Raw genomic sequence first — 25539 nt, 5'->3', positions numbered from 1 at the left:
AAATTTGCACAAGCAAAATCCATCCCAGTCTGGCTGTGGTTTGATGCCATCTGGTGGTAATTGTTTCACTAACAGTTAAATGACCTAAAACTGGATAGGATTTTCAGAACAGTGGCAAGGATTTCAAGAATCTCCCTTATTTGGTTACCCATTTTGTTGGCCTGAACTGAGGAGATGTTATGTCTAGGAAATCAGTCCAGAGCCTTGAGAACTGTTTGTTACCTCCCTCCTTCCGCAGACTGGATTTCTGCTGTTTCTTGGTATGGTCCTCTATGTGTCATCACCTCCCCTCCACCCCATCCCATCCCAGGAGAAAGTAATAGCTTTAACTTGCTCCACCAGGTAGAGGATGGGAGCCAGTTGTCTTAATTCATGTTACACTGGTGTGTGTTGTTTCTGCGTTTTATTTCATTTGGAATACTGACTCTCTCACTGCTAAAGCTTAAAAACAATCTTCTCATGTGTGCCAGGGATACCATGTACTTGTGTCTTCTGATTTTCAGTTACAATGGTGGGTACAGTTTTTAGCTCACTAAGTCACGTGATTGAGCAACTCTGTGTAACCAGATTCTGAAAAATTCTATCGTAAATCTAGATTAAAATAATAGTTACAGATGTGTTGATTTAAGGCTTATCTTAATCTAATAGTTACGGATGTGTTGATTTAAGGCTTATCTTAATAGTCTTTGTTCTTAAATTGAGGTTTTTGAAATTCATTTCTGTGTAAATGCAAAAATAAAATTGAGTCAGAATCATTAGTACTTGGATTAGATTTACTTGTATTATGTAGAATTGATTAGTTTGCTTGAATCAAATTTGTTTTACAAGTACCATTATATATTTATGAGGAGACATCTTTCAAAAAATTTCTACAGACAAAAGTATTCTCCTGTTTTGGTAGATTGTTCACTTAGAAATCATTCCCCTTCCAGGGAATATTTATTACTTGCTTCAAAGGGACAGCAAACTCTAGGTTTAAAAGAAATCATCACACAGAAGCATTTTCTTTCTCCATCTTACATACTTATTTAGACAGGTAAGATATTGCTAGATTAATTTTTTTTATTGTATTCTTGACACAACATTAATTTAGCTTCAGGGGTACAACCTAGTGATTCAGCTTCTTTATACATTATGCTGTGCTCACAAGTGTAGCTACCATCTGTCACCACACAACGCTGTTACAGTACCATTGACTATATTCCCTATGCTGTGCCTTTTATCCCTGTGACTTTTTCATTCCATAACTGGAAGCCTTTATCTCCCACTCACCTTCACCCATTTTCACTATCTCCCCCTCCATCCCCTCTGACAATCATCAGTTTGTTCTCTATATTTATGGGTTTGTTTCTGCTTTTTGGTTGTTTATTCATTTTTGGTTTGTTTTTGTTTTTTTAGATTCTGCATATAAGTGAAATTGTGTGGTATTCATCTTTTTTTCAGTCTAATTTTGCTTAGCATATTACCTTCTAGGTCCATCCATGTTGTTGCTAGTGGCAACATCTCATTCTTTTTTTATGACTGAATACTATTCCATTGCATATATAAACCACATCTTCTTTATCTGTTTATCTGTTGATGGACACTTAGGCTGCTTCCATATCTTGGCTATTGTAAATAATGCTGTAATAGATACAGGAGTGCATATATCTTTTCAAATTAGTGTTTTTGTTTTCTTTTCGTAGATACCCAGTAGTGGAATTACTGCATCATATGGCATTTATATTTTTAATTTTTGGGAGGAACCTCCATAGTGCTTTCCACAGTGACTGCACCAATTTGCATTCCCATCAGCAGTGCATGAGGCTTCGTTTTGTCCACATCCTCACCAACACTTGTTATTTCTTGTTTTTTGATTCTGGCCATTCTGACAGGTGTAAGGTGACTGGTTTTGATTTGCATTTATCTGATGATTAGTGATGTTAAGCATCTTTTCATGTGTCTGTTGGCCATCTGTATGCATACTTTGGAAAAATGTCTAAGTCCTCTGCCCCTTTTCAATTGGATTACTTGTTTTGGGGGGGGATTTTTTGTTTGTTTTTTGTTTTCGTTTTTTGTTATGAAGTTGCATAAGCTTTTTATATATTTGGGTAAAAACCCCTTACCAGATATATCGTTTGCAAGTATCTTCTCCCATCCAGTAGATTGCCTTTTTGTCTTATTGATGGTTTTCTTAGCTGTGCAAAAAGCTTTTATTTTGGTGTAGTCCCAATAGTTTATTTTGCTTTTGTTTCCCTTGCCTGAGGAGATATATCTAAGAAAATGTTGTTAAGGCCAATGTCAGAAAAATTACGGCCTGTGGTTTTTTTCTAGGAGTTTTATGGTTTCAGGTCTTTAATCCATTTTGAGTTTGTTTTTGTGTATGGTGGAAGAAAGTGGTCCAGTTCCATTCTTTTGCATGTGACTGTAGTTTTCCCAGCACCACTTATTGAAGAGACTCTCTTTTCCCCAGTGTATATTCTTGCCTCTTTTGTCATAGATTAATTGACCATATAATTGTGGACTTACTGCTGGGCTGTTTATTCTGTTTTTTTGATCATGTATCTGTTTTTGTTCCAGGACCATACTGTTTTGATCACTATAGCTTTGTAGTGTATCTTGAAATCTGGAATTGTGATACCTCCAGCTTTGTTTTTTGTTTTGTTTTTTTCCTCAAGATTGCCTTGGCAATTCAGGGTCTTTTGGGGATCCATACAACTTTAGGATTATGCGTTCTAGTTCAGTGAAAAATGCTGTTGGTGTTTTGATAGAGATTATTTTGAATTTGTAGATTGCCATTTGAACAATATTAATTCTTCCATGAGCATAGTATGTCCTTCCATTTGTTTATGTTATCTTCAGTTTCTGTCGCCAGTGTTTTCAGACTACAGGTCTTTCACCTCCTTGGTTAAGCTTATTCCTTATTATTTTATTGTTTTTGGTGCAATTGTAAATGGAATTGTTCTCCTAATTTTTCTTTCTGCTATTTTGTTAATTAGCGTATAGAAATGCAATCATTTTCTGTGTAGTAATTTTATACCCTGCAACTTTGCTGAATCCATGTATTCTAATAGTTTCTTGGTGGAGTCTTTAGGGCTTTCTGTGTATAGTATCATGTCATCTACAAAAAGTGACATTTTATTTTCTTCCTTACCAATTAAATGCCTTTAATTTCTCTTTTTTAAATTTAAATTTTTTAATTTTAATTTTTTTTAAATTTAAATTCAATTAATTAACATATAATGTGTTATTGGTTTCAGAGGTACAGGTCTGTGATTCATCAGTCTTATAAAATACCCAGTACATCGCGTGCCCTCCTTAATGTCCATCATCCAGTTACCCCATCCCTCCACCCCTGCCCCTCCAGCAACCCTCAGTTTGTTTCCTATGATTAAGAGTCTCTTTTGGTTTATCTCCCTCTCTGGTTTCATCTAGTTTTATTTTTTCTTCTCTTTCCCTATGATCTTCTGTTTTGTTTCTTAAATTCCACATATCAGTGAGATCATATGATAATTGTCTTTCTCTGACTGACTTACGTTGCTTAGCATAATACCCTCTGGTTCCATCCACGTCGTTGCAAATGTCAAGATTTCATTTTTTGTTGGCCGAGTAATATTCCTGTGTGTGTGTGTGTGTGTGTGTGTGTGTGTGTGTGTGTGTGTGTGAATACACCACCACATCTTCTTTATCCATTCATGTGTCGTTGGACATCTGGGCTCTTTCCATAGTTTGGCTATTATGGACATTGCTGCTGTAAACATTGAGGTGCAGGTGCCCCTTCAGATCACTATGTTTGTATCTTTGGGGTAAATACCTGGTAGTGTAATTGCTGGGCCATAGGGTAGCTCTATTTTCAACTTTTTGAGGAACCTCCACACTGTTTTCTGGAGTGGCTGCAGCAGCTTGCACTCCCACCAACAGTATAAGAGGGTTCCCCTTTCTCCACATCCTTGCCAACATCTGTCATTTCCTTGTTAATTTTAGCCATTCTGACTGGTTTGAGGTGGTATCTCATTGTGGTTTTGATTTATATTTCCCTGATGCCAAGTGATGTGGAGCATTTTTTTCATGTGTCTGTTGGCCATTTGTATGTCGTCTTTGGAGAAATGTCTGTTCATGTCTTCCGCCCATTTCTTAATTGGATTACTTGTTCTTTGGGTGTTGTTTAATAAATTCTTTATAGATTTTGTATACTAGCCCTTTATCTGATATGTCATTTGCAAATATCTTCTCCCATTCCGTTGGTTGTCTTTTGGTTTTGTCAGCTGTTTCCTTTGCTGTCCAAAAGCTGTCCCAGTAGTTCATTTTTGCCTTTGTTTACTTTGCCTTTGGAGACATGTCTAGCAAGAAGTTGCTATGGCCAAGGTCAAAGATGTTGCTGCCTGTGTTCTCCTCTAGGATTTTGATGGATTCCTGTCTCATATTTAGGTCTTTCATCCATTTTGAGTTTATCTTTGTGTATGGTGTAAGGAGATGGTCCAGTTTCATTCTTCTGTATGTGGCTGTCCAATTTTCCCAGCACCATTTATTGAAGAGACTGTCTTTTTTCCATTGGATATTCTTTCCTGCTTTGTCGAAGATTAGTTGACTGTAGAGTTGAGGGTCCATTTCTGAGTTCTCTGTTCTGTTCCGTTGATCTATGTGTCTGATTTTGTGCCAGTACCATACTGTCTTGATGATTACAGCTCTCTAATAGAGCTTGAAGTCCTAAATTGTGATGCCACAAGTTTTGGTTTTCTTTTTCAACATTCCTTTGGCTATTTGGGGTCTGTTCTGGTTCCGTACAAATTTTAGGATTATTTGTTCCAGCTCTATGAAAAAGTTGGTGGTATTTTGATAGGGATTGCATTGAATGTGTACATTGCTCTAGGTAGCATAGACATTTTCACAGTATTTGTTCTTTCAGTCCATGAGCATGGAACATTTTTTCCGTTTCTTTGTGTCTTCCTCAATTTCTTTCATGAGTATTATATAGTTTTCTGAGTACAGATCCTTCGCCTCTCTGGTTAGGTTTATTTGTATGTTTCTTATGGTTTTGGGTGCAATTGTAAATGGGATCGACTCCTTAATTTCTCTTTCTTCTGTCTCATTATTAGTGTATAGAAATGCAGCTGATTTCTGTGCATTGATTTTATATTCTGCCACTTGGCTGAATTCCTGTATGAGTTCTAGCAATTTTTGGGTGGAATCTTTTGGATTTTCCACAAAGAGTATCATGTCATCTGCAAAGAGTGAGAGTTTGACTACTTCTTTGCTGATTCAGATGCCTTGTATTTCTTTTTGTTGTCTGATTGCTGAGGCTAGGTGTTCTAGTACTATGTTGAACAGCAGTGATGATGGTGGACATCCCTGCTATATTCCTGACCTTCGGGGAAAAGCTCTCAGTTTTTTTCCCCATTGGGAATGATATTTGCTGTGGGCTTTTCATAGATGGCTTTTATGATATTGAGGTATATTCCCTCTATCCCTACACTGTGAAGAGTTTTAATCAAGAAAAGATGCTATACTTTGCCAAATGCTTTTTCTGCATCTGTTGAGAGGATCATATGGTTCTTGTCCTTTCTTTTATTAATGTGGTGGATCACGTTGATTGATTTGCCAATGTTGAACCACCCTTTCAATAAATCCCACTTGGTCGTGGTGAATAACCCTTTTGATGTACTGTTGGATCCTATTGGCTGGTATTTTGGTGAGAATTTTTGCATCCATGTTCATCAGGGATATTGGTCTGTACTTCTCCTTTTTGGTGGGGTCTTTGTCTGGTTTTGGGATCAAGGTAATGCTGGCCTCATAGAGAGAGTTTGGAAGTTTTCTGAATGCCTTTAATTTCTTTTTCTTTTCTGACTGTTGCAGCTAGGACTTCCAGTACTATGTTGAATATTAGTGATGAAAGTGGATAATCTTGCCTTGTTCCTAATCTTAGAGAAAAAGCTCTATTTTTCACCACTGAATCTGTTGTTGGTGGTGGTGGTGGTGTTAATTGTGGGTTTGTCATGTGTGACTTTTATTGTGTTGAGGTATGCTCTTTCTAAAGCCACTTTGTTGAGAATTTTTATCATAAATGGATGTTGACTTTTGTCAGTACTTTTTCTGTATCTGTTGAGGTGATCATAATGATTTTTATCCTTTGAGATCATGCTAGATTTTGAATGACATGTCCCTGCCTAAAACTCTCCAGTGATTTTTCTTCATGCTTTTATAATAAAATCTGGGGGAAAAAAAAAAAAGAATAAAGTCCAGGCTTTACATGACTTCACATCATCTGCCTACTCCCTGGTCTTCTCTTATGTAACTCTTCACTTACGAATTGTAGTTACCCTTGTCTTCTTAATGTTGTTCTCATATATTGTGATTCCTCCTGCCTCCTTTGTGGTTGCTGAACCCTCTGCACAGTAAGTTCTTTCCCTAGATTGTCAGCTCTTGTCTCAAATTTCATCTTCTCAGTAAAGGCTGTTTCCTTCCAAGCATCCTAAAATTGTCCCCCTGACTTTATTTTTTTGGACCTAATAGTTTCTATTTCATTACCCTGTTTTTATAGACTTTGTTGCATTAACTAACTGAAATTGCTTTGCTTTCTTGGTGGTGGTCTACTCTTAGACCATGTAGTTAAGACAGACTGGTTTTCAGTCCTCGGTCTCAGTTATCTTAGGGTTGTTGTCATAAAGATGAGATGAGTTAATACATGTACAGTATTAAAACAATGGCATGCACAAAGTAACAATATATGACGTGTTACCTGCTACTGTTATTGATATTATCATTATTATTGTTATTATGTTAGTGGTTTTGCCTGTCTTCTTTATTTCTGTATTCCCAGTGCCAAAAATAATGCTTGGAGCATAAAAGGTGCTCACTTAATATTTGCTCAATAAATTAAAATGACTTACTTTTTTATATAAGCATATGTTTCTTATGTAAAATAATAAAGCCTAAATATTTCTGTGTGTGAAATCTGTATCATGTTATATTGCATTTTACCACTGGAAATAGTTGATTTTGATAGTGTGCATAGCCCATTTTTTTTTTTTTTAAAGTATACTTTGCATGATGATTTTAAAGGTGAGTTATAAATGTTAGTTACATTATGAAGGCATATTTTTGTATTTGAGAAACAGAAACCATTTACTGAAAGAAAAATTGGTATTAGTAATTTTAAGAAAGTCTGGGGTAAGCGTATTGGTTTGTAGGTGAAATTATTGTATCTTGAATGAGAGTTTTTCTTTTTAAACTTTTTAACCTTTCACATGTTTTCCCCAAATGAAATATACCCAGAATATTCTCATCCCACATTTTGTCCTAATTATAGTAGCATTAAAAAACTTTTGATTAGAATTAAGTCAGGCTGAAGATTGGCTTTCCCTGTGCTATAAGTCACAGTGCTCTTGCTGACGGTATACAGATTTCTTCTTTAAGGTATTGACCTTCTCTTCATGCAATAATAAACTCTTTTCTTTGAGTGTCAAATGTCACCTCTTTTTTCTCCTCAGACAAGAAACCAGGCAATTCTAAAGCCTAAGAATAATCTAAAATTACTGCTGCAATAGTTTTTTATGTAACTTTAATATACCTCTGCAATAGTCTAAAAGCCAGAGTACTAATAATTTTGGTCAGATTTCAAGACAGTTTTATTTTCTTCCTTTTCTATGTATAGAATGAACATAGACCCAGGTCCAGTTATGCTGACATCCATAATTTGATGCATCTTGTTTCGGTAACAGATCCTCTCTTTTCACTATCCTTTAGTCATCAGACCTTTAAAAGAATAATAACAGGAAAATAAAGATGCTCTCTTAGCCAGCTTGTGCCGCTATTACAAAATACCATAGACTGGAATGGCTTAAACAACAGACATTCATTTCTCACAGCTATAGAGGCTGGAAAGTCCAAGGTCAAGGTTCCAGCAGATGTGGTTCCTGGTTCATAAATAGTTGTCTTCTCACTGTGTCCTCACATGGTGGGGAGAGAGTAAGCTCTGGTCTCTTCCTTTTCTTGTAAGGATAGTAATCTCATGGGAGCCCCACCCTCAGGACCTCACCTGACCAATTTTTCCAGAATGCCTCCACCTTCAAATACTACCACGTTGGGGGGTTGTATAAATTTGGGAGGACACAGTCTATAACAGATGCTTTTAAATTAAACCGTTTAATTTTTTTTTTTTCTTGAAGGATGGGTAAGAAGAAAAATACTGAAACTGTAACTTGACAAAGCATTGGTCCTCTACCTTAATTTGACAGGTTGATTATCCTAAGCTTGAACTGAAATTTTTACTCCATGCTATTGACACCATATTTGCATAGAAATGTGATTGAACTATACTGTGTTTTTTAAAGATAGTATTATGAATTATTTTATTTTTTAAGTTCTGTGAACTAATCACCAAAGAAGGGGTATTGCAGACTTTCTTGAAACAATTTTTAGTATGCACAATAAATAAAACTAACCAAAATGTCCGTTCAGTGGAGAGCCACATTTTTTCTTTATCAATTTAGAGATTTCCAAATTGACTAGAACCTGATGAAATTGCGATTGGAACGTACCAAACAATAATCATTCTAATTCTCAATCTTGCAGTATTTTTCTGTTCAGTAAGATGCATTTGAATGACCATTGATCATAGTTGGTTTTCCAAATTTGGGTAAGACCCTATGAGCATTTCTACTCATACCTGTAAGTAAATACATTTCTATTAAGAGTCACTTAAATTATAGTGGCTTGTGGCTAATTTTTTTTATGAAAAGGAAATAATTTTTACGAAAAGTGTGAAGGTTTGGTGGAATTACTGAAACTAGAATGTTTAGGTGAATGTGATGTTCTAATTAGCTGTTTTAGTCAACTGTTATCCAGAAGGTGTTTTTGTTTATTTGCTAAAATCCTTGTTCTGCAAAATTCTTTTCAATATATTGGAATCACTTCCCTGAATCAGTAACATATATTTTATGTATTTGGCGCTTTTATTGATAAAACGTCCACTGAGGCATCATTTATAAACAACATAGTTCTCAACAAAGGGTCATTTTGCCTTCCTGGGGACATTTGGCAATGTCAGGAGTAATTTTTTGTTGTTAGGTACGGGGGTGAGAGGGAGCGTGGTACTGGCTTCTGGTGGGTAGAAGCCAGGGATGCTGCCAAACATGCTATGATGTACAGGACAGCCCCCAGTACAATTACTGAATACAAAACGTCAGGACCACCAAGATTGAGAAACTGAGAAATAGTGATTTTGCCACCATTGCAGATACTAAAAATTATTTATCATAGGCACTGAAGGTAATTCTAAAATACCTGGACTAGGACTCCAGAATGTTTTTGAACAAACATCTAGTCTTCAGAATGAGGAATAGGATACTAATCTGGATATGTGGTGTCTGGAGTGTTATTTTTTAAACCTTAGTCCTATTTCTTTTTAGTTATTGCACAAATGTGTGTATTCCAGCTTTCCGTCACACACACATTTTGCATATTCAGTATAAACCAGGGCCCGGGATTTAACAGACTGTAGGAGTGATTCACATGTGCTTTGTCTGGTTTTAAGTTGTTTCTCTGGAAGCAGTGAAAGAAGGTGATTCGAAGGGAGTAGAAGAAGCCTTCCTCAAACCAAGACTCGTGAACTTAATCTGCGCTGGCCAAAAGTGAAGGCTGGTTATTTAAGATAAGGACAGTATAGACAGTATGTCCTTTCCTTAACCGTAGCATTCTTTCCCCCATCCTAAATCTCGACCTAGGCAGTGCGGACTTCAGGTTTGGCTTAGCTGATGGTGACTTTTCCCTTTTCCCAGAGCCTTGAATTACAGGCATTCTCACAGGCACTTTCTATTTAGATCTTACTAATGTGTTTTCTCTTTAGCCTCTTGTGGTTTCCTGCCTCCAAGTACCTATTCACACTGTCAGAGATTATCTCTGATAAGAGCGAATTCCGTACTTTAACTGAGGGTAATAGTCTCTCTATTTGTGCTCAAGGAGAGTGCTCCTTGGAGCCAAAGCTTGGGAGCAAGGCAGTGCGTATCTCATCTAGAACTGTGGCCTCAGGCTGACTTAAAATCAATCAGATCTTTAAAAATTAACTTCTTATTATACAGCATTGTGAATTGAAATTTGTCCTGGAATTATGATTCACACTTTTAGCTCTAACTTTAGTGTTCATTTTTTTTTTTTTTCATCGTTGCTTTTCTTTACAGGTCAGCTTCCCCAGTAGGACAGCATCATTCTCCTATATCTTCTAGACATCACTCATCTTCCTCACAATCAGGATCATCTATTCAAAGACATTCTCCTTCTCCTCGTCGAAAAAGAACTCCTTCACCTTCTTATCAGAGGACAATAACTCCACCTTTACGACGCTCTGCTTCTCCTTATCCTTCACATTCTCTGTCTTCTCCTCAGAGAAAGCAAAGTCCCCCAAGACATCGCTCTCCAATGCGAGAAAAAGGGAGGCATGACCATGAACGAACTTCACAGTCTCATGATAGGCGTCATGAAAGAAGGGAAGGTATGCACTGTACTTTATCTTGATTTCTTTAGAGTTAAGTATTTTCTTTATTAAAGAACCGGACATTCAGATTTATTGTCATAATAAGGGAAAGAAGAAAATTGTGCTGTATTAAGTCTTCTGTAACAGAGAAGAGGGCAGTAAGAGGTGCTTTTAATGACACAGGAACATAAATTATTAAATGTACATAAGTGGGCATTTTTATGTATACCGAGGTAGTGCTTTCTTCAGTTAAGATGTTTCATGTGAATACGTTCAAGTTCTAGAAATTTTTGGCTATCTGATTCTTAAAGCATCCCTCTAATTGCTTAGTTGATTCTTTAAAAAAAAGAAGTGAAGGAAAGAAATGGTCGGTGTAAACCACGTGATCAGTTTTCTTGGTGTAACTCAAGAAAGAAGGAAACTTGCAAAGCAGTTTTCCTTTCTGTATCCCTGAGAATTAAGTTAACTTTGGATTTGCTACTCCTCATTCAAGCTGAGATGCTATTATTATCTTGCGGTACAGTCCAGTAGCTCTCATCTCTTTCTGTACTCCTTATCCAAGCTTCTTATCCTTATATATTTTAAGTTTTTTTTCCTAACTTCTGAGTTGGTGTTTAAACATAATGAATACTCAAATACTTCCTTGCGTGTTGAATTTAGTTGTTCTCTTCCTATCAACAGTGCAATAATTAATCAAGTTCTTTTATTCAAGAAAATGATGAATGCCCAGGTAGGGACCAGAGAGAGCATCTGTTGTATAGAATTATTTCTTGTGTACCTCTTTGGAACCAGAACAGCACAGCAGTATTTATGGAACATTGGTAAGATAGGAAAATTCTCTGAGCACCTGTCTATTAATTTTAATAAGATATTTAACTAGAGTCGACAGGAATATAGTGTACATTTAATGACTACTTATTGGATGAAAACTCTTTAGTGAGTTTGATGTCTGCTTTGAAATAATAATGAGGGGAAATAGTATGCAGTTGAGTCTTACAAGAATTTTTTTTGTGCTAAGAGTGGCCTGTGTTACAGGAAGAATCCATTTAATAATAAACCATATGTGTTTAGTTTCTTTGTAAAGTAGATGTTTCTTTAACTTTCCGTATAAAAGATGTAGCAGATGTTTGTTCCTCTATTTAGATGTCATCTTCTGAAATAAGAATAATTTTAGTGGAAGAATGGGGAGGTAGGTAAAGAACAAAATATAGTAACTAGATTTGAAAAGACAGATGGAATCATGAAAAGGATCTGGTACTGAGTGAACGTATTTTTAGGCACAGTTGGCATTAGAGGAGGACTAGAAGTCATAGATGAGCACAGAAAGGGATGGAAACCTATCAAATCCTTGCTTACTGCCTCTGTTCTTAAAGGGCATTTGTGGATAGAAGCATCTGGACAATGTAATTAGCTGGAGAGATGAGTTATTTTGAAAATCTAGGGGGTCTTGTGGATGGATAGGTGTTTGGGTGCTTGAGAAAGTCTGTAGGCCTAGCCACCTGGGACAAAGAGAAAAGAAGGTAAATTTACAATAGGCATATGGCTCTTGGGCATACGGCTGCTATATTGCTAAAATAGCCTCAGATCTTGAGGTAGTCCAGAGTGTCGAGCAACACATAAAGGAATCTGATTTAAAAACAAGGCAGTATTTGTTTTCTGAGTTTCTCTTGTTAGTCCTTTGACTTCATATCAGATTTATGCTCTAATCAATTTATGCCCGTTCTAGGCAGATCTAAAGAATAGTTTCTGTTCTTTGCAAATTCCATTAGGTATGGGGTTGCCTAAGGTATTTAGGCTCTGGACCTCTTATTTCTTCATTTAGACAATGACATGGTTGAATTAAGTAATCAGTGAGTTTCATTTCAGCTTTTTAAAAACTGAAGTTCCTTTCTTATTTTTCTATGAAGTGTTAGAAAATGCTTTAAGGAGAGAAAACTTTAGAGACAGGAGTGATTCCAGTAAACAGCTCAAGAAAAGAGAGGGTGAATAACAAAATCTCTTTGCCAACCAGCTTACTAACTGTCGGCCACTCTTAAGTGCTTCAAGTACATTTGAGGTTGTCCTGGATGGTCTTGTTTGGCCTGATACTTGGTAGAGATGGCTAAAGTCACTGTGTACCTCTGGATCTACAAGTAGTTTTTAAAAAATAAGCCATCCGTGATAGGAGATCAATTTATTTGTTTCAGTTGTTTAAGGTAAGTATGGGTAAGTTGGGGCTTGGGAAGATCCTAATCAAAGTTTACCTAAATCAAGAACATAGTTATCCAAGTGTTAATAAAATTACCTTTGGAATTGTAGCTTATGGATGGTTTTGATTTTCTTATTGCCCATGTTTTCTTTTTTTATTTTCTGCAAAAAACGTGAATTACCATTTTTAAAAAAATTTTAAGCTCTATATTTATGTGTATTGTCTAGTTTCTCAAAATTTTGTGAAAGGAATTCTAGTTGATTTCCAAACTTGAATTACAGAGACGAGAAGCAAAAGGGATAGAGAAAAGGACACAAGAGAAGAACGAGAGTATGAACAAGATCAGAGCTCTTCTAGAGACCACAGAGATGACAGAGAACCTCGAGATGGTCGGGATCGAAGAGATGCCAGAGACACTAGAGACCGACGGGAACTAAGGGACTCCAGAGACATTCGGGACTCTAGAGAGATGAGAGATTATAGCAGAGATAACAAAGAGAGCCGTGATCCCAGAGATTCTCGGTCTGCTCGTGATACCCATGACTACAGGGACCGTGAAAGTCGAGATACTCATCGAAAGGAGGATACCTATCAAGAAGAATCCCGAAGTTATGGCAGAAACCATTTAAGAGAAGAAAGTTCTCGTACTGAAATAAGGAATGATGCCAGAAATGAGTCTCGAAGTGAAATTAGGAATGACCGGATGGGCAGAAGTAGGGGAAGAGGTCCAGAATTACCTGAAAAGGGTAAGGTTTTTGACTTGTCAGTGAACTGTATCTTGTATGCTTATATAGAAATTATTAAATCTTTTAAGGTTTCTTTTCTAAATATATTCTTTTTTACATTCATTATCATCATTTTGTCAAAGTAATTTTCAGTTAATTGAATTTCCCTATAAATTCCAAATAGGAATTGTTAAATTCCTAGGATTTAGGAATTTGCTAAAGTAGCAAAAGATAAGTGGGTCCTGATTAAGATCCCCTGGTAAATTATATAGTCATGCTTACCCTCTTGAGTAGTGTGGAACACTAAGAAAATTCCTGTCAAGCAAAAAAAGTAGAGTCAAAAAATAATTTCTACTAAACAGGTACATATATGATAAAATGATTATTAAAGTGGAATTAAAGTGGTGGCCTTTCAAAACTAACAGTATCAGAAATGACTGCGTATTCCTCAGTATACTTGTGCTTGCTTCAAACCACTTGAGAATCTTGAGCCATTTTTCTTCTTTACCAACACCCACTAACTACCTACCTAAATGTATTTGTCTCCAGACTGCTTGGGCTAGATTAGTTTTGACCTCTATTCCTCTCCCCTCTTTTCTCCCCTCCCCTAAAATACTGCTGCAGATTTCTGAACATTCATTATTTCTATTGGTCTTTTGGTATATCTTGGTCAATATTATAGCTTCATATTAAGCTGAAGGCCTCTTATCTTCTCCTTCATAGTTGTCTTGGCCTTTCTTGGCCCTTTGCTTTTTCATATACATTTTTAAAATGAGTTGTGTTTTCTTTTTAATGTCATGAAAAACTTGGATTTTTATTTCAAATGCATTAAATTTATGAATTTATAACTTTTTCTATTAAGGTCATATACGTATTTTATTCCTGGTTACCCAGCATTTTTGGTGGTCTTGTCAGTGGCACTTAAAAATTTTTTTTCTCTCTTCTTAATAATGAATTTACATGGTTCAAAATTTCAAAAGAAAGAATATGTTGTGATGTGAAAAGCCTTGCCTTTATCCCTGACCTCATTCATTTTTTTGCCAATTTAGTCTGTATCCTTCCCAGAAATTCTACACAAGCAGATTTGTATGTCTACTCATATACCCATCTGATTTTACAAACATAATTTTTTAAAAACTGTATATTACTCTATACCTTGCTGTTTTCACTTAAAAAAGACCTTGGAGATCATCCCATATCAGTCAACTTGATAAACAGCTATCCTCTTCTTTATGGTGCACATTGTCTGTTGTAGGAATTACTAAAAAGTTTTAAGTTTTTATTTAAATTCCAGTTAATATACAGTGTAATCTTAGTTTCAGAGGTACAGTATAGTGACTCAACATGTCCATACAACACCCATTGCTCATCACAGGTGCCTTCTTTTATCCCCAATACCTATTCAACCCATATCCCCACCCACCTCCCCTCTGATAACCTTCAGTTTGTTTTCTGTAGGTAAGAGTCTGTTTCTTGCTTTGCCTCTCTTTCTCTTTTTTTTTAACTTTGTTTCTTAAATTCCACATATGAGTGAAAATATACATTATTTGTCTTTCTCTGACTATTTTGCTTAGCATAATACTCCAGCTCCATCCGTGTTCTTGCAAATGGCAAGATTTCATTCTTTTTTATGGCTGAGTAATACTCTATTGTGTTCTTATACCACATCTTTTTTGTCTGTTCATCAGTCATTGGACACTTGGGCTATTACCATAATTTGGCTATCATAGATAGTGCTGTTATAAATATCGGGGTGCATGTATCCTTTCGAATTAATAGTTCTGTGTTCTTTGAGTAAATACCTAGTAGTGCAATTACTGGATTGTAGGGTAGTTCTATTTTTAATTTTTTGAGGAACCTTCATACTGTTCTCTGGAGTGGCTGCACCAGTTTGCATTCCCACCACAATAGTGCAGGAGGGTTCCCCTTTCTCCACATCCTTGCCAGCACCTATTGTTTCTTGTGTTGTTGATTTTAGCCATTCTGACAGGTGTGAAGTGATAACTCATTGTAGTTTTGATTTTGTGTTTCCTTGATGATGAGCGTTGATGAGCATTTTTTCATGTGTCTGTTGGCCATCTGTATGTCTTCCTTGGAGAAATGTCTGTTCATGTCTTCTGCCCATTTTATAATTGGATTATTTGTTTTGTAATCCCTATCAAAATACCAAACCTTTTTGCACAGAGCTAGAACAAAAAATTTAAAGTTAGTACAGTAGTTCTTCCTTATCTTTAGGGGGTGTGTTCCAGGATGCTGAATGGATGCCTAAAACCTCAGATAATACTGAACTCTCTATATACTAGGTCTTTTCCTGTACATACACACCTATAATAAAGTTTAATTTATAAATTAAGCACAGTAAGAAATTAACAGTAACCAATAATAAAATAAAGCAATGATAATAATATACTGCAGTGAAAATTATGTGAATGTGGTCTTTCTCAAAATATCTTACTGTGCTGTACTCACCCTTATGATGAAGTGAGATGATAGAATGCCTACGTGATGAGATGAAAGCAAAGTGAATGATGTAGGCATTGTGACGTAACATTAGGCTACCATTAACCTTCTGATGATATGTAGGAAGGAGGATCATCTGCTTCTGGACCCCAGTTGACTGTGGGTAACTGAAATCACAGAAGGTGAAGCCACAGATAGGGAAGACTACTATCGTATATTGATAGATGTGTAGGTATTCCGGTCTTTGTTTTCGAACAGTGCTTCAGTGAATAACTGGGTATCACTAAATAATATCTTTTTAAAGTATTTTATTTTCTACCGCTCACTGTTGGTGTATGGAAACGATAATTGATATTTGTATATTAATCTTACATTGCTATGTTGCTGTATTTTTGTAGATCTAATTAGATTCTCTTAAACATTTATGTCTGGTAACAGATTTGGCTCTTTTCTGATTATTGTTTATTTACTGTCGATAACCTGCTGATCATCTTTCAATATAGTGTTGAATATAAGTGGTATAATGGGCTTCTTTGCTCTGTTTCAGATTTTAAAGTGTGATTGTTGGCATTTTACCATTAAGCATGGTGCTTGTAGATTTTTAGCAGATTTTTTTTTATTGTGTTACAGATGTCCCCTAATTCCCCAACTTAGTTAACAGCTCTCTCCTGACCATTTTTTCTGTATCTTGAGAAGGTCACAGTTGGTCTCTTTAACCTTTTTACTTACGTTATGTATTTATTTAAAATTCAGAGCTTATCCTCGCATTTTTAAGATAAATGGAATTTTTTCACTTTTTTAAAGTTCTAGATTAGGTTAACATTTGATGTTGAATTAAACATCTGTGTTTTCAGTTGAGATTACATATAATTAGTGGCATGATGGTAAATATTTAACAATGGACTCTACCATAAGTCCCGACTTTTAGCTTTTGCCAATTTCCGTGGTATAAGTACTCTTGCCATAGCAGATTCTGTGCTACTGACATGAGCAGAGATGCGCACAATTGGCTCTTTCAAGCCAGTGTGAACTGGTTCTAGGATGCCACTGCATAGTTCATTTTTTATGTTGTTTTTGTTTGGTTTGGGGATCAAAGTTATACTAGACATACAAAATGGGTAGTGTCGCTTCCTTTTTTCCTCTGGAACAATTTGTATATGATCAGTTATCTATTATTTGACAATTTAACAACATTGTCTGTTAAACCTTGTTTCTTATTTTTCTGATGGTTATAGCTTTTACTACCAATTGAGTTTCTCATAAGAGTTATAGATTTAGATTATTTTAAGTTATAGATTTGGGTTTTTTCTTAAAGCAGTGTGGTAAGTTAGTTTTCTAGGAAATTTGTTTTCAAATTTTTGATACAAAGATGTTCCAAAAATTTTTTTTAAATCTCTATTATATCTGTAATTATATTCCCTTATTTTTCTTGCTCAGTCTTGCCAGAGATTTGTCTGTTTTGAGTCTTTTCAAACAATTAATCTTTGGTTTATATTCTTTTGTATCTCTTTTGTTCTATTAATTCCTACTCTTAGGTTTTACTTTGTTATGAAATGTGTGGTAATTGTATTAGTAACCATTCTAAACACTTTGTAAGTTTTAATATAATTTCTTCCTTGACTCATGAATTAGGTAGAAATAGGATTTTAAATTTCCAGTCATAACTTTTTAAAATAAATCCCCTTCCTTAATTTTAATTGTTGTCAGAGAAGACTTTAAAGTCAACTCTTTGGCATTTGTATTTGTTAAGACTTGGCTGTGGCTCAGAAATTTATATAAATGTTCTTTAATTGTTGGATGCAAAGGGTGTCTCAGATCAAGCTTGTTAACCATGGTTTCAAATCTAAAATTATTTTTAGTCTGCCTTTTCTGATATTACAGAGAAGTGAGTTAAATCTTCCTCTGTCATTGTGAATTTGTCGATTTCATGTAATTTGATCAATTTTTGCTTTGAATATTTTAAGACTTTGCTGTTGGGTATACATAAGGCAAATTATTCCTCTTATCATTGCAGAATGACCCTCTTTATCCCTAATAGTGCTTTTTTTTCTTGAAGGTTATTTTATTAACATTTCTTTTGGTTAATATTTGATAAGTATCTTTTTTCATCCTATTAGCCTTGCTGTATCTTTTTGTTTCAAATGTGACTCTAAACAGCATAGGTTAGACATATGTTAGGCATATGTTGAATCTTATTGTATCTTCTTTGATTCTTAACTTTCAGATTTTTCATCTCTCTCTCTCTCTCTTTTGTTTCCTGGGTATATCCTCAGACATATCTTTTTTTTTTTTTTTTTTTTTACTTATTATCTCTTAGTAGCATCTAAGCTGCTACTTAACTTATTCATTCCTTGATGACTTAACTTATTCATTCCTAAACGTTATATGTAGCTCATTTCTAGTTTTTAAAAAATGTTTTAGATTTCTTCCTTGTGGTCTTTAATTATACAGATATTTTGACCATTAAAATACATTGTTAACAGTATTTAGAATTCTTCTCTAATTCTTTGAATGCTCAAAGCCTATTATGTATAGAGTGTGTATGTGAGTGTGTGTGTAGCTCTGCATTTTTTTAAACCACTTTATTGAGAAGTGATTGACATACAAAAAGCGGCACGTGCAGCTTCTATACATTTAATGTATTCAACCCGATGAGCTTGGAGATAAGTATACGCTCATGAATCCGTCTCTGCTATCTATGCCATTTACATATCCATCGCCTGCAAAAGTTTCCTTTTGCTCCCTCTTTACTATTTTATATGTGTCTAATGAGCACACTTAATATAACATCTACCCTCTTATCAGATTTTTGACTTTCCAGTACAGTATTACTAACTGTAGGCACTATGCCTTACTGTAGAACTCTAATCATCTTATACAACTGAAACTTTGTACCCTTTGACTAATACCTCTCCGTTTCCTTCTACCTCCAGCCCTTGGCTATTAACATTCTACTCTCTAATAAGAGTTTGACTCTTTTAGATTCCACATATAAGTGGTACCATGTACTATTTGTCTTTCTGTGTGTGACCTATCTCACTCAGCGTGATGTCCTCCAGGTTCATCTATGTTGTCTCAAGTGGCAGGATTTCCTTTTTTTTTTTTTTAAGGATGAATAATATTCCATTATATTTATATACCACATTTTCTTTTCCATTTGTCTAGCAGAGGCTATTTAAGTTGCTTCCGTGTCTTGGCTATTGTAAATAATGCTGCAGTGAACATGAGATATCTCTTCCAGATCCTGATTTCAATTCCTTTGGATATACACCAAAAAGTGGGATTACTGGATCATATGTGGTTCTATTTTTCATTTTTTTTTTTTGAGGAACCTCTGTACTGTTTTCCAGTAGTGGCTGTGTAGCATGCATTACCATTACCACAATGAAGATACTCAGCTGTGTATCACAAGACTCCCTGTATTACCCCTTTGTAGCTGTATTCAAATCTCCTCTTTTGTCCCTAACCCCTGGCAACCACTAATATGTCCTCCATCTTATAATTGTTATTTCACAAATGTTAGGTAATGGAATCATGCTGTATATATCCTATTGAGATTGGCTCTTTCCCTCAGCATAATTTCCTTGAGGTTCATTCAAGTTGTTACATGTATTAATAGTTTGTTCCTTGTAGTATTCCATGGTCCGGGGATACCACAGTTTAACCATTCACCATTGAAAGACATTTGGGTACTTTCCAGGTTTTAGCTTTTACAAATAAAGCTACTATGAACATTCATTTCCCACATTTTTTAATGAAAATTTTCAGGCACCACTTACTGTCAACAAAGTACCTTCGTTCTGTATTGGAATGTTTTTGCTATAAATTGTAATCAAAGCAATAATATATATCCACTTTTTCCTTATTTTAATGATATTTCTGTGAATTTAATATGAACAGATAGTTTTCATTCTTTGTTTTGTTGGGTTTTGGGTTAACTGAAATGAGTCTTTTAGTTTATGATTCCATTAAGACTTTTTATTGATAGAAAAAAACTGGGACTTAGCTTACCCAAGTCATTAGACAACTTGCGTGTTCTGATCCAACATTTAATATTCTTTTCGACAATGATAACCATACTTTGAAACACTAGCACACCTTCTTTATCTGTATGTTTTTTTGGGAAGGAAGATTATGACTGATGAAACTTGTTTAATAAAGTGTATGTGTTTAAACATTTGTGTGAATATCCTTTGTTTAGGAAGTCGAGGCACAAGAGGTTCTCAAATTGATAGTCACAGTAGTAGTAGCAACTATCATGACAGCTGGGAAACTCGAAGTAGCTATCCTGAAAGAGACAGATATCCTGAAAGAGACAACAGAGACCAAGCAAGGGATTCTTCCTTTGAGAGAAGACATGGAGAGAGAGACCGTCGTGACAACAGAGAGAGAGGTTTGTCAAATCGCATGTTATTCAATAATGGCCAATAGTGATTGGGGGAATTGTCTTTTAAAAACCATTATCAATTTACTTTTTAATACATCTTTTAAGCTTTTCGCTTGTTGACCCATTTGAAAATATTCTGTTTACTCATAAAATCTTACTTGTTTACTAAATTTAAGAGAGAGTATGTAAATAGCTAGCTGCCAGAGTACGTATTTGGCAAAGGAGTGGGTACTGAGGTGTAGTAAGTACTTGCGTACCACAGGAACCTAGGTGCCCTACCTTATGTCTCTCACCTTAACCAAATAAGCTTACAATCCTTTAAAGAATGTAGATGCTTGGGTGCCTATTCTAGGCATTTCTGATTCAGGAGATACTTTCTCACCTGAGTATCCTGGCCACTCACTCGCTAGCCATGATAATAAACAGGGTCTTGTAAGGGCTGTCAGAAAAACAAAGGAAAAAAATTGATGATGGTTGGGTTGGGGGTGGTTTGAGGAAACATTTTATGCATGTTCCTTCTTGAGAGTTTGCAGTACTTGCTTTTGCTAATTTTATATTCTTGTATATCTTAAGCTAAACATTTTTGGTTACTGTATTAGATTCTGCCCTATTTGATTTACTCTCTTAAATCAGTTTTGAAGCAGGATTATTCAAAGTCATTGAAGAAGGGTTTATAAGTACTTTCTTCAAGAAGCTTTTATTGTTCATGTGTATTAGGGCCTTTAAACTCTTTAAGATCTTATGATGGTCTTACTAACTTTGGCTGGTTACTGAAGTAAGGTTTGCTATAATGCTGAGATTAATATAGTATGAAACTTGATTGAGTAGGAAATTGAATATGTTTCATAGTAGGCTGAATCACAAAGGTAATAGTGTATGTTAATATGGACAGTAATGAGAGAAGGAAGTAGCTAAGACACCATGTACTTTGGGAGTATAGATGAGATCAGACTTGGTTGAATTTGTTAGGGTAAGCCTAATGCATTTGGGTTAAAAGGTGTGTATGATTTCCTTAGTTACAGATAAGGCTGGAGTTTATGTGTTGTGTGTTGATATATCTTCCCTAATGCTGATTCACCTCTCCTTAATCTAACACTATGTCCTCATAATGCTATGCTTTTTTAAAACCTCTTTTCTCACTTTTTCCCCCCTAGTTGAATATCCTAGCTCAGGTTTTTTCATCTTATTCCTGAATTCAGTACTAACATTTGGTTTTAGTCTTATATTTAGTTCTCAACCATACATGTATTAAGTTTCTGGGAACTTTGATAGTTGCTTTTTATATATTCCCAGACTTAATATTGTAAAAGATATTAATATTGTAAAAGTTATTAAGTTTGGGACTATATATGAAATATCCTTTAAAATCCTTTTATCTTTATAATATCCCTGTGAGTGTAGGTATGACAAGAGAATTCACATTTCATAACTTAGGAGAGTTGGACTAGGAGAAGGTTAGTGATTTTTCCACTATTAGAGAGAAGTAAGTTCCAGAGCTGGAATTCAAACTCAGATCTTCTGACTGCAAGTTCTGTCCTCTTTTTGTTTTACTTTAATATAACTACTTCAATAAATATCAGTTGTATGATTGAAATAGGACTATATATTTGAGGTTACTGATACATTCCACAGTGTTTACTGAGTGCTCATGCACTTTGCTAGGTTCTTGAAGTACAGTAGTTCTTGTGCTTATCGATCTTAATGGGAGGGAAGATACTTCTTCCCCTTACACCCAAAAAGAGAAATGACTATTGAATGCAATCAAGGAACAAAGAACGTGCCCAGATAGAAATAAAGGATAAGAGAGGGACCTACTTAAGATAGATTATGTATGCAAAATTTGAGGAGATGACATTTATACAGAAGCATAAATGCAAGAGAAGAAGCTAGCATTGCAAAGATTGAGGGTAAAAACATTCCATGCAGAGGGTAGAGTATTGCCAATTCCCTGAGATAGGAAATAATATGTCCTAGAGTTTGGAAGAAGACCAGTGTGACCTGAGCATGGTGAGCAATAGGAAGATGGATAGAGGTTGAGGGTAGAGATGTGCCCAGGCACCTTGTTCTGTGCTCAGGAATTTCAGTCTTCCCTTTAGTTCTTCACAGGCTGATTAGGGTACACAGAGACAATTGGAGTGTGATGAATGCTACTACTGTATGAAGTTCTATGAGAGGAGCAGAGTTCTGAGATCAGGAAAGCTTCCCTAAAGAGTTTGCTAGAAGGAACAGTGGAAGAAACACTTTGCAGGGAGAAGGTATAGCATGTGCAGCCATGCAGGACTAAAAGAAATATATACTTTGGAATAGTAATGAATTGTGGTCTTGGGAGTAGAGATATGCCATAATTGGTAGGGAAGGAAAAAAACTGGGAAAAAGGGTTGATGAGAGACTATAGGCCAGGTTCTAAATAGCCTAATAAACCAGGCTAAATTTTTTAATTCAGTTTCCTTTTCACTGCGTACAGGGCAACTGCTTTTAAGCAACTGGAAAAAAAATAGAGTTTTCTTGGAAAAAGTATAAGTCTGGTGAAGGACTGAAGACAAGGATACCAACCAGTTATACTGTTGATGACATAGACATCTAAGAAGAGGCAATCAGAGTCTGTTAATAATATTAACTGTAGGGATAGAGAGAGGAAATAGAATAAAGGAATATTTTGAGAGTGAAACTGATGGATAACTCAGAGGTTTCCAGCTTTCATGAATGGGTATGTCATTCAGTAACATAAGGAAATAACATGAAGAGAAGAGCATCTTTGAAGAACTTATTTTGGGGAAAAGATAGAAAAAATAGTTTAAACACATTAAAGTGATGTTCTTATATCCTCTCCATTTTCTTTGAAGTAAGAGACATTGTCTTTTTGGTTGGGGAAAATAGAATTTTTATCTGTCAAAAAAAAAGAGTGAGTAAAATAGCTTATTCCCTGACATTGCTGTAATCCGAAATTTCAAGTATGAATTACTACAAGTTGCAGTATTGAATTTCAGGTTGTTTTGTAATCATTGTGACATTAGCATGACTCCTAAACCAGGAACTCAAACAATCTAAGACCATAAATATGTAGCATTTGGGGAATCAAAAGTGGACAATAACCATTTTAAATTAAATTGGTTTCAGCAAGTGTAAAAAAGGATTTAAGAGAATTGACTTCTAGTCCTGAAGTCCTAATAAATCTGCCATCTCTGTGGCTTTGGCCGGTCATCTTCTGGACCATAATTTCTGTGTTTTTAAGAAACAAGGGGCTGGACAAGGTTTGGTTTTGTTTTAGCTTTAAAATTCTATGAACTTTTGTATCGCTATGTAACTGCTAAAGAGTAAATATGCAAAAGTCTTGCCTTTTTCATCTGTGATGAGATAGGAAATTCAAATTACTGTATTTCCTTCCCTGGAAATATCCTGAAGTTATTCTGCTTAATAAGTTGATGTTAGATATTCCACTTGAAAACCTGTTGACCATATTGTAGTATGACCTTTATGACTAACCCATAAACATTATTACATAATACAAAAATAGAAACATCACACAGTAGCCTAGATCCTACCACAGGGAACTACTTTCAAAAATGGCTAGCTCTGTGGTAAAGTTAATGCCATTTTCTTATACATTTTTTTGGTCCCAGACTAATTTCCTGCTCAACTGGGCATATGGGCAGCATGTATTCATTTTCTCTATGTTTATATGATTCATGTATTGAAAAAAACATATTTATATAAAATGTGATGAGATTATCAGTTAACATTTTTAAGAAAACAGCTCTTCATCTGAGTGATGTTATATGATTAATTAAAACTTATAAATATCACTAATATGAAACACTTTACATTTGATTACTTCAAAATTGCTAAGCATCAGTACCCTTGATAGTCTAGTTTATGATAAATTGATATTGCAGCAACAATTATTGACAGGTGTTTTGTTCTCCTAGATTTTCCTCACATAATAGCTGCACTTTGATGTATATATATTTTGGCCTGAAATTAGAGGTGTGACTTACGAGGGAAATTTTTTTTTTCCTTCAGCTCCTATGTTCTACACCTCCTGCTGCCCCTATCCTTTGCCACCAGTGTTCTCAGGTCCTGCTGGGGGGACAGAGAAGATCAGAGGTGAAGGGTAGAGATGGCAGAAAGTGGGGTTGGAGCAGTGGGCTGGAGGTAGGGTAGGGAGCATGCAGAGAAAGATCAAAGGTGGATCAGTGGGAGGCGGGAGGGGGGTTGGTGGGGAGCAGAAAACATGCTAGTAAGAGGGCAAATAAAGCTTACCTTTAAAAAATTTTTTTGTAAACATCTAGGGGTGATTATTTGGATGATTAACTTAAAAGTAAATATAGTACCTGACTTATATTTGCTGCCAGTGTGACCCTATACACAGATAAAGTTTAAGATTTGCCGTACTGTCTTACCAATAGGTTATCTGTCAAATTAATCACTGACAAAACTTGATTTTCATTGTAGATCAAAGACCAAGCTCACCAATTCGACATCAGGGAAGGAATGACGAGCTTGAGCGTGATGAAAGAAGAGAGGAACGAAGAGTAGACAGAGTGGAGGATAGAAGAGATGAAAGGGCTAGAGAAAGAGAGAGGGAGCGAGAGCGAGACAGAGAGCGTGAGAGGGAGAGGGAGCGTGAGCGGGATCGGGAAAGAGAGAAGGAAAGAGAGCTGGAAAGAGAGCGCGCTAGGGAGCGGGAGAGAGAAAGAGAAAAAGAGAGGGACCGTGAAAGAGAGCGCGATCGTGACCATGATCGAGAGAGGGAGAGAGAGAGGGAGCGAGATAGGGAAAAAGAGCGGGAGAGAGAGAGAGAAGAGCGGGAGCGAGAGAGAGAGCGAGAGCGGGAGAGGGAACGAGAGCGAGAGCGGGAACGAGAGAGAGCGAGAGAAAGGGATAAAGAACGGGAGCGTCAGAGGGATTGGGAAGACAAAGACAAAGGACGAGATGACCGCCGAGAAAAGCGGGAAGATACCAGAGAAGACCGGAATCCCAGAGATGGACACGATGAGAGAAAGTCAAAGTAAGAATGAGAATGAATCAGTTTTTTGAAGTTACATTTCAGTAAAGTGTTCAAAAAGTTTCATTTAATGCTTTGTAGTGTGCCCTTAATGTCCTGATAGTTCTTTCTCCTCTCTACATTTTCCTGTATTTTGTTATATATATTTGGTGTTTAAAGTCTTTTGAATTGTCTAGGAACAAAAAAACACTTTCTCATTCTATTTCTGTAGCCATGGATATGATTAATCATTCTTGTTTACCGTGCCATTTTTGATGACATACTGGCTTATTCAACTTCTGTAGGCTTGTTAAGGAATCCAGCTAAAAGTGATAGAACCAATAAACT

General features: G+C 35.8%; 1 protein-coding gene across 7 annotated transcripts in view; it reads left to right on the top strand.

Annotated features, from left to right (window-relative positions):
• ZC3H13 (zinc finger CCCH-type containing 13) overlaps window positions 1-25539 on the top strand; it is a 97499-nt gene that overhangs the window by 51175 nt on the left and 20785 nt on the right. For 4 of the 7 annotated variants that reach the window (XM_087865135.1, XM_087865137.1, XM_087865134.1 and 1 more), the window contains exons 9-13: window positions 10155-10465; window positions 12917-13381; window positions 20022-20213; window positions 24228-24311; window positions 24660-25215. In XM_087865135.1, coding sequence (XP_087721261.1) covers window positions 10155-10465; window positions 12917-13381; window positions 20022-20213; window positions 24228-24311; window positions 24660-25215 — 1608 coding nt within the window. The remainder of the gene's footprint in view (window positions 1-10154; window positions 10466-12916; window positions 13382-20021; window positions 20214-24227; window positions 24312-24659; window positions 25216-25539) is intronic. The other 3 variants (XM_045796788.2, XM_087865139.1, XM_087865138.1) reach the window with 2 other exon arrangements.

Source organism: Ursus americanus, chromosome 10, assembly GCF_024610735.1.
Source record: "Ursus americanus isolate L20-20 chromosome 10, mUrsAme1.1.p, whole genome shotgun sequence".
Taxonomy (NCBI): Eukaryota; Metazoa; Chordata; class Mammalia; order Carnivora; family Ursidae; genus Ursus; species Ursus americanus.
This window is presented reverse-complemented; position numbering and strand designations above follow the sequence as displayed.